The 14936-nt window shown below is 41.5% G+C and overlaps 1 protein-coding gene across 3 annotated transcripts in view; it reads right to left on the reverse strand.

Moving 5' to 3' along the window:
* Positions 1-609: 609 nt before the first annotated feature.
* LOC106610792 (pecanex-like protein 2) overlaps positions 610-14936 on the reverse strand; it is a 97256-nt gene continuing 82929 nt past the window's right edge. For all 3 annotated transcript variants that reach the window (XM_014210398.2, XM_014210408.2, XM_014210383.2), the window contains 6 exons: positions 5692-5836; positions 3286-3516; positions 2415-2689; positions 1819-1994; positions 1114-1562; positions 610-878 (listed from right to left, as the gene is read on the reverse strand). In XM_014210398.2, coding sequence (XP_014065873.2) covers positions 744-878; positions 1114-1562; positions 1819-1994; positions 2415-2689; positions 3286-3516; positions 5692-5836 — 1411 coding nt within the window. In that variant the 3' untranslated portion in view covers positions 610-743. The remainder of the gene's footprint in view (positions 879-1113; positions 1563-1818; positions 1995-2414; positions 2690-3285; positions 3517-5691; positions 5837-14936) is intronic.

Consider the following 14936-nt stretch of genomic DNA (forward strand, 5'->3'; position numbering starts at 1 on the left):
AAGAAGTATTCTAAATATTTTTACTTAAGTAGTTTTTGGGGTATCTGTACTTTACTATTTATATTTTTGACAACTTTTACTTCACTACATTCCTAAATAAAATAATGTACTTTTTACTCCATACATTTTCCCTGACACCCAGAAGTACTCGTTACATATTGAATGCTTAACAGGGCAGGAAAATGGTACAATTCACACACTTATCAAGAGAACATCCCTGGTCATCCTTATTGCCTCTGATCTGGCGGATTCACTAAACCCAAATGCTTCATTTGTAAATTATGTCAAGTGTTGGAGTGTGCCCGACTATCCATAAAATAAAATCGTGCTTTCTGCTTTGCCTAATAAGGAATTTGAAATTATTTATACCTTTACTTTTGATACTTAAGTATATTTAAAATCAAATACTTTTAGACTTTTACTCAAGTAGTATTTTACTGGGTGACCTTCACTTTTACTTGAGTGATTTTCTATTAAGGTATCTTTACTTTTACTCAAGTATGACAATTGGGTACTTTTTCCACCACTGGTGATTAATTTGTTAAGTATAACACCACATAATTCATAACCGTTTGGACAACCCTCCCCGGCGTAGGATAATGAGCAATGTGTTTTTCATAAAAATTCTTTATTTTGTCACTGGAGCAAAGGACATTGTTGTTTACATTCAGAACACTGGGGCAGAACATGCTGCGGAGTGAGGCAGGTGTTGGTGCTCTCAGATCGTCATTTGCTCTGGAAGTTTATGGGTTGCAGAGGCTGTTGTGTCCTCCTGGCTCTTGTGTGCAGCCTTTATCATTTGACGGTGTGTTGTCTTTCACGCCATTGGGAGTGTTGGAGTAGGTTGCATCTACACTCTCGTAGGGCTCTGATGTCCACTGGAAAAACATTGAAAATAATGTATTACTACAATCTGAAATCTGATACATTATACCAGCTAAAAAGCAAATTTTTGTAGAGGTTCTGACCCATGTCTGATTGTGTCCTCAACAACTGTTGACATTAAACGCCTACATAGATAACCAAAACATTGTTAAATGGTAATATAATTTCAAGAATTAAGCTTAATAAATGCTACTAAATATATTCTGGGGCGGGAGCTCTGGCTTCTACCTGTGTGGCTCTGCTGGTGGATCGGCAGGAGGGTCCACCCATGGAGGGTCCACCCATGGCGATGTTGACGCTGCTGGACGACTGCGTGTCCGTGGTGTTACCACCCTCGGCTGCTGACAGGCCAGAGATGACAAGGCCACTGGAGAAGCTCCTCTTGCCGAACAGCAGACTGAGGGTGGAGCTGGAGGAGGACACCTGGCTTGAGCGGTGGTGGGCTGCAGCCTGGAGCTGGGAGCTCAGCTGGCCCCCGGCCGTGGAGAGTCGTGGAACCTGGGAGAAGACAGAGGCGATGGAGGTGTTGAAGGACAGCTGGCTGTTGGAGAGGCGCTGCACCAGGCCATTGGCCGAAGCTGACACCTGCTGACTGTCCAGGATGGGCCCTGACTGGCTGGTGACTGGAGGCCGCTGGCTCTGGGGCTGCACTGAGCGGCTCCGGTACTCTCTCCTCCCTGGATGGATGCACATACAGATAAAACGACCCAGTCTGTGTCAGAACCTAACATGGCAGAACCGTGAACATAGCTGTCAGAACCTAACATGGCAGAACCGTGAACATAGCTGTCAGAACCTAACATGGCAGAACCATGCGCAAGGCTCTACTTGACGTGTAATTCTTTCCTGGTAAGGAAACCAATTTAATGTTGTAACTTGGGTGAACTATCCCTTTAAATGTATCATGTGTGCCTCTCCTGTAGAGGACCAAACCTGCAGTGTGCTGCCTATTGGCCTGAGAGGTCCTGTTGGGCCTGGCCTGGTACAGACTCAGGCTCTGGGAGGTGATGGAGTTTGGGTTGTGGCTCAGAGAAGAGCCGCCCCCTGCACAGTCCACATCCTCCATGTTCACACCACTGTTACAGCTGGTCAGGTTATCCTTCCGCACCCTACAACACAAACACCCAGTAGGCCTATGTTACCTTTCTAAACACCTTGACAGCTTTATTAAAATGGAGTTAAAACATTTAACTATATCTGAAGGGCAATGAATCTGGATTAAAAAAAAATCTAAATCTGATCTCAAATGAAAACATGTCCCTATAAGTGGTTTACAGTGCAGGCCACGCCTTACACTAAACATAAAAAGGCCCATAAGCCTAACAGTAGATGGCAGGTATTCAAATGCGCTGGATGCAGCTGAACATGTCGCAGCACTTTAGCCCTATATGGTTTGGGAAGAGTGGTGCTGTCACAGCAGGAAAGGCCCTGGTTGGATTCCATCCATAGGGGAGCAGAGCACAGGCAGACTGACTGATAAAGAAGACCCTCTGTTTCCCCTTGGCCTGCCTCCGGCAGCCAGAACTCACCGCAGCCACTTGGACAAGAGCCAGGTCTTGATGCCGTCCAGGCTGAGAGGGCCGCCCCAGATGCTCCTCAGCTGCTTGTGGGTGCCCATGTAGGAGGTGGTGAGGGGGGACACGTACATGGGGTAGCCCAGCGGCTGGTCGCACGACGAGTTGATCATGTTTCGGAGGGCCTGCTTGGAGTTCTGGATGCTGCCGCGCTCTGGGTTGCGGTTGCGCAAGAACACCAGCTCCTGCTGCTGGCCGGCCCACAGGCCCCTTACACACTCCTTATTGATCTAGAAGAGAGGAGAGGATGAAGAGGGTAGTATTACTGACATCTGAATACACATTACACACCGTCCAACTCCACATTTCTTTACTCTGATTAAATCACCATTTTAATCAACTGGATATGGAAGAACCATTTGGATCAAGTTTCTTTATGTATTAATCAAACCAACAACTCATCCACCCCACACTTCTCATGCTAAACTCTATCAATATGTAGAGTTGATCAGAGTAACTTCATCTCATGTTCCAGACAGCTTGAACTGACAACAATGCTGAATAATTCCAGTTTGACCTATAGTAACACAGCCCCTTCTGTAGATCTGAGATGACTGGATAGATGCAAGAAATATGGTAATAACTTCCGGATAGATGTAAAAAATATGGTAATAACGTCATATTTATCCATTCCTCTCAGATCTACAGAGGTGGCTACGGAGTAGGGGCTCGGAATTCAGCATGTGTTCAGCACAACTGTACAGGTCTAGGATCAGGTTCCCCTTCCCCAATCCTAAGCTTAAACATTGGTGGGGGGAAATGCAAAACTGACCCAAGATCAGTGTCTAGGGGCAACTTCACCCTACACCATTCATCTCACATGCACCTTGATGACCTTGAAGCTGAGGTGGCGTTTGTAGAGCATGATGATCTTGTACTCATCCGTGCCATCGTCCACCATGTGTCTCAGTGTGAGCAGAGTGTCCCGGCTGGACAAAACTGCCTTCCTCCAGGCTGGGTCACTCTCATGGCAGATCACCAGACTGGTCTTGTAGTTACTAATGGCCTCGTACAAGATGGCTGGCTCCTCTGTCTCCTCCAGACATGTAAAGTGGTCCTGAGAGCAACCAAGGAACAAGAGCAGTAAATATATCACCGTGAGTAAAAGCTTTATTACAGGGATTAACTGAACCACTTTAAGGATGGGATTCAATTAATGGAGCATTGTCAACAACTTATTGACCTTTAAAATGTCATTTACACTTGAGCCTATATCCGCAGCGTTTACAGCACAGGTGGTGCCTTAATAATGAGAGGACCGGAATAGAATAATGGCTGGAATGGCATAAATGGAACAGTATCAAACACAGTTTCCATGTGCTTGATACTATTCCATTACAGCCATAAATATAATCAGTCCTCCCCTCACCAGCCTCCTGCGGTTTACAGTGAATTGCACCTTTTAAAAGCAATTTTTCCAGATATTTGCGGGAATCGTATTCATAATATAAGCAGCTCAAGGGTAAATTACCTTTAAAAGTCAAGTGCAGTGCACTTATCGACAATGTGCCATTGATTGCCACCTGGCTTATATTTGCAGCTCCACTGTACATCAAGGTACACGTGCAGTCCACTGAGAAAGCACAGGAAGAGCTCAAGGTTAAATGTACAGTTACCTACAGTGGGGGGGGAAAGTATTTGATCCCCTGCTGATTTTGTACGTTTGCCCACTCACAAAGAAATGATCAGTCTATAATTTTAAACAACAAAAAAATCCAGAAAAACACATGCCAAAAATGTTAGAAAATGATTTGCATTTTAATGAGGGAAATAAGTATTTGACCCCTATGCAAAACATGACTTAGTACTTGGTGGCAAAACCCTTGTTGGCAATCACAGAGGTCAGACGTTTCTTGTAGTTGGTCACCAGGTTTGCACACATCTCAGAAGGGATTTTGTCCCACTCCTCTTTGCAGATCTTCTCCAAGTCATTAAGGTTTCGAGGCTGACGTTTGGCAACTCGAACCTTCAGCTCCTTCTACAGATTTTCTATGGGATTAAGGTCTGGAGACTGGCTAGGCCACTCCAGGACCTTAATGTGCTTCTTCTTGAGCCACTCCTTTGTTGCCTTGGCCGTGTGTTTTGGGTCATTGTCATGCTGGAATACCCATCCACGACCCATTTTCAATGCCCTGGCTGAGGGAAGGAGGTTCTCACCCAAGATTTGACGGTACATGGCCCCGTCCATCGTCCCTTTGATGCGGTGAAGTTGTCCTGTCCCCTTAGCAGAAAAACACCCCCAAAGCATAATGTTTCCACCTCCATGTTTGACGGTGGAGATAGTGTTCTTGGGGTCATAGGCAGCATTCCTCCTCCTCCCAACACGGCGAGTTGATGTCAAAGAGCTCCATTTTGGTCTCATCTGACCACAACACTTTCACCAGTTGTCCTCTGAGTCATTCAGATGTTCATTGGCAGACTTCAGACGGGCCTGTATATGTATTCTTGAGCAGGGGGACCTTGCAGGATTTCAGTCCTTCACGGCGTAGTGTGTTACCAATTGTTTTCTTGGTGACTATGGTCCCAGCTGCCTTGAGATCATTGACAAGATCCTCCCGTGTAGTTCTGGGCTGATTCCTCACCGTTCTTATGATCATTGCAACTCCACGAGGTGAGATCTTGCATGGAGCCCCAGGCCGAGGGATATTGACAGTTCTTTTGTGTTTCTTACATTTGCAAATAATCGCACCAAATGTTGTCACCTTCTCACCAAGCTGCTTGGCGATGGTCTTGTAGCCCATTCCAGCCTTGTGTAGGTCTACAATCTTGTCCCTGACATCCTTGGAGAGCTCTTTGGTCTTGGCCATGGTGGAGAGTTTGGAATCTGATTGATTGATTGCTTCTGTGGACAGGTGTCTTTTTTACAGGTAACAAGCTGCGGTTAGGAGCACTCCCTTTAAGAGTGTGCTCCTAATCTCAGCTCGTCAACTGTATAAAAGACACCTGGGAGACAGAAATCTTTCTGATTGAGAGGGGGTCAAATACTTATTTCACACATTAAAATGCAAATTTATTCATAGCGTTTTTCTGGATATTTTTGTTGTTATTCTGTCTCTCACTGTTCAAATAAACCTACCATTAAAATGATAGACTGATCCTTTCTTTGTCAGTGGGCAAACGTACAAAATCAGCAGGGGATCAAATAATTTTTTCCCCCACTGTACATATTCTACTTCAATAAGGGAGAAAGTGAGCAAATGCTATTGTCTTCAAGGTAGAATATTGTGAATACCTGATGGAGCTTGAGACTCATCCTCACGCCTGGGACCACCACTTTCTGCAGCAGATCCATGTCTGTGAACACCCACTCATCTTTAGTAGCAATACGGAAGTCTCCTTTGAACAGAGTGTTGAACCCATACAAGAACGACTCCAAACTGAATTAGAGACACAGAGAAAGGGAGCATTGTCAACGTTTTTATCACATTACAGCAACAGAGGGGGAGAGACTCACATCGCGTATCACTGTGGTACAACAGAGAGCATTAGCTGCCCCCTGATGGAAAATCAAGGAAACTACAGCTCATTATTACCCTCCTGGAGGGTAATAAAACCCCCTATATCATACAACATCCCTGGAGGGTAATAAAACCCCATAATAAACATAACATCCCTGGAGGGTAATAAAACCCAATAATAAACATAACATCCCTGGAGGGTAGTAAAACCCCATATATAACACAATACAACATCCCTGGAGGGTAATAAAACCCCATATATGTAACACAATACAACATCCCTGGAGGGTAGTAAAACCCCATATTTAACACAACACAACATCCCTGGAGGGTAGTAAAACCCCATATATAACATAACACAACATCCCTGGCGGGTAGTTAAACCCCATATATATAACACAACTTCCCTGGAGGGTAATAAAACCCCATATGTAACGCAACATGTCTGGAGGGTAATAAAACCCCATATATAACACAACATCCCTGGAGGGCAATAAAAGCCGATATATAACACAACACAACTTCCCTGGAGGGTAATAAAACCCCATATGTAACGCAACATGTCTGGAGGGTAATAAAACCCCATATATAACAACATGTCTGGAGGGTAATAAAAACCCCTATATAACATAACATCCCTGGGGGGTAGTAAAACCCCATATATATAACGCAACATACCTGGAGGGAAATAAAACCGCATATATATAACACATCCCTGGAGGGTAATAAAACCCCATATATATAACACAACATCCCTGGAGGGAAATAAAACCCCATATATATAACACAACATCCCTGGAGGGTAATAAAACCCCATATATATATAACACAACATCCCTGGAGGGCAATAAAAGCTGATATATAACACAATACAACATCCCTGGAGGGTAATAAAACACCCTATATAACACAATAAAATATCCCTGGAGGGTAATAAAACCCCATATATAACACAACATCCCTGGAGGGCAATAAAAGCCGATATATAACACAATACAACTTCCCTGGAGGGCAATAAAACCCCATATATAACACAACATCCCTCGAGGGTAATAAAACCCCATATATAACACAATACAACATCCCTGGAGGGTAGTAAAACCCCATATATAACACAACACAACATCCCTGGAGGGAAGTAAAACCCCATATATATATAACACAACATCCCTGGAGGGTAATAAAAACCCATATATAACAACATCCCTGGAGGGCAATAAAACCCCATATATAACAACTTCCCTGGAGGGCAATAAAAGCCGATATATAACACAATACAACATCCCTGGAGGGTAATAAAACCCAATATATAACACAATACAACATCCCTGGAGGGTAATAAAACCACATATAACACAACATCCCTGGAGGGCAATAAAACCCCATATATAACACAACTTCCCTGGAGGGCAATAAAAGCCGATATATAACACAATACAACATCCCTGGAGGGTAATAAAACCCAATATATAACACAATACAACATCCCTGGAGGGTAATAAAACCACATATATAACAACATCCCTGGAGGGCAATAAAACCCCATATATAACACAACATCCCTGGAGGGCAATAAAACCCTATATATAACACAACTTCCCTGGAGGGCAATAAAAGCCGATATATAACACAATACAACATCCCTGGAGGGTAGTAAAACCCCATATATATAACAACATCCCTGGAGGGCAATAAAACCCCATATATAACAACAACATCCCTGGAGGGTAATAAAACCCCATATATATATATATAACACAACACAACATCCCTGGAGGGTAATAAAACCCCATATATAACACAGCATCCCTGGAGGGCAATAAAACCCCATATATAACACAACACAACATCCCTGGAGGGTAATAAAACCCCATATATATATAACACAACATCCCTGGAGGGTAATAAAACCCCATATATAACAACATCCCTGGAGGGCAATAAAACCCCATATATAACACAACATCCCTGGAGGGTAATAAAACCCCATATATAACACAATACAACATCCCTGGAGGGTAGTAAAACCCCATATATAACACAACACAACATCCCTGGAGGGTAGTAAAACCCCATATATATATAACACAACATCCCTGGAGGGTAATAAAACCCCATATATAACACAACTTCCCTGGAGGGTAATAAAACCCCATATATAACAACATCCTTGGAGGGTAATAAAACCCCATATATAACAACATCCCTGGAGGGTAATAAAACCCCATATATAACACAACATCCCTGGAGGGCAATAAAAGCCGATATATAACACAACACAACATCCCTGGAGGGTAGTAAAACCCCATATATATAACACAACATCCCTGGAGGGTAATAAATCCCCATATATAACACAACTTCCCTGGAGGGTAATAAAACCCCATATGTAACGCAACATCCCTGGAGGGTAATAAAACCCCATACATAACACAACATCCCTGGAGGGTAATAAAACCCCATATATAACACAACATCCTTGGAGGGTAATAAAACCCCATATATAACAACATCCCTGGAGGGCAATAAAACCCCATATATAACACAACACAACATCCCTGGAGGGTAGTAAAACCCCATATATATAACAACATCCCTGGAGGGTAATAAAACCCCATACATATATATATATATATATAACAACATCCCTGGAGGGCAATAAAACCCCATATATAACACAATACAACATCCCTGGAGGGTAATAAAACCCCATATATAACACAACATCCCTGGAGGGTAGTAAAACCCCATATATATAACACCACATCCCTGGAGGGTAATAAATCCCCATATATAACACAACTTCTCTGGAGGGTAATAAAACCCCATATGTAACGCAACATCCCTGGAGGGTAATAAAACCCCATACATAACACAACATCCCTGGAGGGTAATAAAACCCCATATATAACACAACATCCTTGGAGGGTAATAAAACCCCATATATAACAACATCCCTGGAGGGCAATAAAACCCCATATATAACACAACACAACATCCCTGGAGGGTAGTAAAACCCCATATATATAACAACATCCCTGGAGGGTAATAAAACCCCATACATATATATATATATAACAACATCCCTGAGGGTAATAAAACTCCATATATATAACACAACATGTCTGGAGGGTAATAAAACCTCATATATAACACAACTTACCTGGAGGGTAATAAAACCCCATATATATATATATATATATATATATAACACAACACAACATCCCTGGAGGGTAATAAAACCCCATATATAACATCCCTGGAGGGTAATAAACCCCATATATAACACAACATCCCTGGAGGGTAATAAAACCCCATATATAACACAACACCCCTGGAGGGTAATAAAACCCCATATAGAACACAACTTCCCTGGAGGGTAATAAAACCCATATATAACAACATCCCTGGAGGGTAATAAAACCCCATATATAACAACATCCCTGGAGGGCAATAAAAGCCGATATATAACACAACACAACATACCTGGACAGTAATAAAACCCCATATATAACACAACATCCCTGGAGGGTAATAAAACCAAATATATAACACAATACAACATCCCTGGAGGGTAATAAAACCCCATATATATATATAACACAACACCCCTGGAGGGTAATAAAACCCCATATATAACACAACATCCCTGGAGGGCAATAAAAGCTGATATAACACAATACAACATCCCTAGAGGGTAATAAACCCCATATATAACACAACATCCCTGGAGGGCAATAAAACCCCATATATAACACAACATCCCTGGAGGGTAATAAAACCCCATATATATAACACAACATCCCTGGAGGGCAATAAAAGCCGATATATAACACAATGCAACATCCCTGGAGGGTAATAAAACCCCATAAGTAACGCAACATGTCTGGAGGGTAATAAAACCCCATATATAACACAACATCCCTGGAGGGTAATAAAACAACATATATAACACAACATCCCTGGAGGGCAATAAAACCCCATATATAACACAATACAACATCCCTGGAGGGTAGTAAAACCCCATATATAACACAACATCCCTGGAGAGTAGTAAAACCCCATATATAACACAACATCCCTGGAGGGTAATAAAACCCCATATGTAACGCAACATCCCTGGAGGGTAATATAACCCCATATATATAACACAAAATCCCTGGAGGGAAATAAAACCCCATATATAACAACATCCTTGGAGGGTAATAAAACCCCATATATAACACAACATCCCTGGAGGGTAATAAAACCCCATATATAACAAAACACAACATCCCTGGAGGGTAGTAAAACCCCATATACCACACAACACAACATCCCTGGAGGGTAATAAAACCCCATATATATAATACAACACAACATCCCTGGAGGGTAATAAAACCCCATATATATAACACAACATCCCTGGAGGGAAATAAAACCCCATATATAACACAACTTCCCTGGAGGGTAATAAAACCCCATATGTAACGCAACATCCCTGGAGGGTAATAAAACCCCATACATAACACAACATCCCTGGAGGGTAATAAAACCCCATATATAACACAACATCCTTGGAGGGTAATAAAACCCCATATATATAACACCACATCCCTGGAGGGTAATAAATCCCCATATATAACACAACTTCCCTGGAGGGTAATAAAACCCCATACGTAACGCAACATCCCTGGAGGGTAATAAAACCCCATACATAACACAACATCCCTGGAGGGTAATAAAACAACATATATAACACAACATCCCTGGAGGGCAATAAAACCCCATATATAACACAATACAACATCCCTGGAGGGTAGTAAAACCCCATATATAACACAACATCCCTGGAGAGTAGTAAAACCCCATATATAACACAACATCCCTGGAGGGTAATAAAACCCCATATGTAACGCAACATCCCTGGAGGGTAATATAACCCCATATATATAACACAACATCCCTGGAGGGAAATAAAACCCCATATATAACAACATCCTTGGAGGGTAATAAAACCCCATATATAACACAACATCCCTGGAGGGTAATAAAACCCCATATATAACAAAACACAACATCCCTGGAGGGTAGTAAAACCCCATATACAACACAACACAACATCCCTGGAGGGTAATAAAACCCCATATATATAATACAACACAACATCCCTGGAGGGTAATAAAACCCCATATATATAACACAACATCCCTGGAGGGAAATAAAACCCCATATATAACACAACTTCCCTGGAGGGTAATAAAACCCCATATGTAACGCAACATCCCTGGAGGGTAATAAAACCCCATACATAACACAACATCCCTGGAGGGTAATAAAACCCCATATATAACACAACATCCTTGGAGGGTAATAAAACCCCATATATATAACACCACATCCCTGGAGGGTAATAAATCCCCATATATAACACAACTTCCCTGGAGGGTAATAAAACCCCATACGTAACGCAACATCCCTGGAGGGTAATAAAACCCCATACATAACACAACATCCCTGGAGGGTAATAAAACCCCATATATAACAACATCCCTGGAGGGCAATAAAACCCCATATATATAACACAATACAACATCCCTGGAGGGTAGTAAAACCCCATATATAACACAACACAACATCCCTGGAGGGTAGTAAAACCCCATATATATAACAACATCCCTGGAGCGTAATAAAACCCCATACATATATATATATATATATAACACAACATCCCTGAGGGTAATAAAACTCCATATATATAACACAACATCCCTGGAGGGAAATAAAACCCCATATATAACAACATCCTTGGAGGGTAATAAAACCCCATATATAACACAACATCCCTGGAGGGTAATAAAACCCCATATATAACAAAACACAACATCCCTGGAGGGTAGTAAAACCCCATATACAACACAACACAACATCCCTGGAGGGTAATAAAACCCCATATATATAATACAACACAACATCCCTGGAGGGTAATAAAACCCCATATATAACACAACTTCCCTGGAGGGTAATAAAACCCCATATGTAACGCAACATCCCTGGAGGGTAATAAAACCCCATACATAACACAACATCCCTGGAGGGTAATAAAACCCCATATATAACACAACATCCTTGGAGGGTAGTAAAACCCCATATATATAACACCACATCCCTGGAGGGTAATAAATCCCCATATATAACACAACTTCCCTGGAGGGTAATAAAACCCCATACGTAACGCAACATCCCTGGAGGGTAATAAAACCCCATACATAACACAACATCCCTGGAGGGTAATAAAACCCCATATATAACAACATCCCTGGAGGGCAATAAAACCCCATATATATAACACAATACAACATCCCTGGAGGGTAGTAAAACCCCATATATAACACAACACAACATCCCTGGAGGGTAGTAAAACCCCATATATATAACAACATCCCTGGAGCGTAATAAAACCCCATACATATATATATATATATATATAACACAACATCCCTGAGGGTAATAAAACTCCATATATATAACACAACTTCCCTGGAGGGTAATAAAATCCCATATATAACACAACTTCCCTGGAGGGTAATAAAACCCCATATATAACAACATCAATGGAGGTTAATAAAACCCCATATATAACACAACATCCCTGGAGGGTAATAAAACCCCATATATAACACAACATCCCTGGAGGGTAATAAAACCCCATATATAACACAACATCCCTGGAGGGTAATAAAACCCCATATATAACACAACATCCCTGGAGGGCAATAAAAGCCGATATATAACACAACACAACATCCCTGGAGGGTAGTAAAACCCCATATATATAACACAACTTCCCTGGAGGGTAATAAATCCCCATATATAACACAACTTCCCTGGAGGGTAATAAAACCCCATATGCAACGCAACATCCCTGGAGGGTAATAAAACCCCATACATAACACAACATCCCTGGAGGGTAATAAAACCCCATATATAACAACATCCTTGGAGGGTAATAAAACCCCATATATAACAACATCCCTGGAGGGCAATAAAACCCCATATATAACACAATACAACATCCCTGGAGGGTAATAAAACCCCATATATAACACAACATCCCTGGAGGGTAGTAAAACCCCATATATAACACAACATCCCTGGAGGGTAGTAAAACCCCATATATATAACACCACATCCCTGGAGGGTAATAAATCCCCATATATAACACAACTTCCCTGGAGGGTAATAAAACCCCATATGTAACGCAACATCCCTGGAGGGTAGTAAAACCCCATATATAACACAACACAACATCCCTGGAGGGTAGTAAAACCCCATATATAACACAACACAACATCCCTGGAGGGTAGTAAAACCCCATATATATAACACAACATCCCTGAGGGTAATAAAACCCCATATATATAACACAACATCCCTGAGGGTAATAAAACCCCATATATAACACAACTTCCCTGGAGGGTAATAAAACCCCATATAAAACAACATGTCTGGAGGGTAATAAAACCCCATATATAACACAACATCCCTGGAGGGTAATAAAACCCCATATATTACACAGCATCCCTGGAGGGTAATAAAACCCCATATATAACACAACTTCCCTGGAGGGTAATAAAACCGCATATATAACAACATCCTTGGAGGGTAATAAAACCCCATATATAACACAACATCCCTGGAGGGTAATAAAACCCAATATATAACACAATACAACATCCCTGGAGGGTAATAAAACCCCATATGTAACGCAACATGTCTGGAGGGTAATAAAACCCCATATATAACACAATAAAATATACCTGGAGGGTAATAAAACCCCATATATAACACAACATCCCTGGAGGGTAATAAAACAACATATATAACACAACATCCCTGGAGGGCAATAAAACCCCATATATAACACAATACAACATCCCTGGAGGGTAGTAAAACCCCATATATAACACAACATCCCTGGAGAGTAGTAAAACCCCATATATATAACACAACATCCCTGGAGGGTAATAAAACCCCATATGTAACGCAACATCCCTGGAGGGTAATAAAACCCCATATATTACACAGCATCCCTGGAGGGTAATAAAACCCCATATATAACCAAATACAACATCCCTGGAGGGCAATAAAACCCTATATATAACCAAATACAACATCCCTGGAGGGAAATAAAACCCCATATATATATATATATAACACAACACCCCTGGAGGGTAATAAAACCCCATATATAACACAACATCCCTGGAGGGCAATAAAAGCCGATATATAACGCAATACAACATCCCTGGAGGGTAATAAAACCCCATATATAACACAACATCCCTGGAGGGCAATAAAACCCCATATATAACACAACATCCCTGGAGGGTAATAAAACCCCATATATAACACAACATCCTTGGAGGGTAATAAAACCCCATATATAACAACATCCCTGGAGGGCAATAAAACCCCATATATAACACAATACAACATCCCTGGAGGGTAGTAAAACCCAATATATAACACAACACAGCATCCCTGGAGGGTAATAAAACCCCATATATAACACAACTTCCCTGGAGGGTAATAAAACCCCATATATAACACAACATCCCTGGAGGGTAATAAAAGCCCATATAAAACACAACATGTCTGGAGGGTAATAAAACCCCATATATATATAACACAACACAATATCCCTGGAGGGTAATAAAACCCCATATATAACACCACATCCCTGGAGGGTAATAAAACCCCATATATAACACAGCATCCCTGGAGGGTAATAAAACCACATATAAAACACAATACAACATCCCTGGAGGGTAATAAATCCCCATATTTAACACAACATCCTTGGAGGGTAATAAAACCCAATATATAACACAACATCCCTGGAGGGTAAAAAAAAACCATATATATAACACAACATCCCTGGAGGGCAATAAAACCCCATATATAACACAATACAACATCCCTGGAGGGTAATAAAACAACATATATAACACAACATGTCTGGAGGGTAATAAAACCC

This window comes from Salmo salar, chromosome ssa01, assembly GCF_905237065.1.
Source record: "Salmo salar chromosome ssa01, Ssal_v3.1, whole genome shotgun sequence".
Classification (NCBI taxonomy): Eukaryota; Metazoa; Chordata; class Actinopteri; order Salmoniformes; family Salmonidae; genus Salmo; species Salmo salar.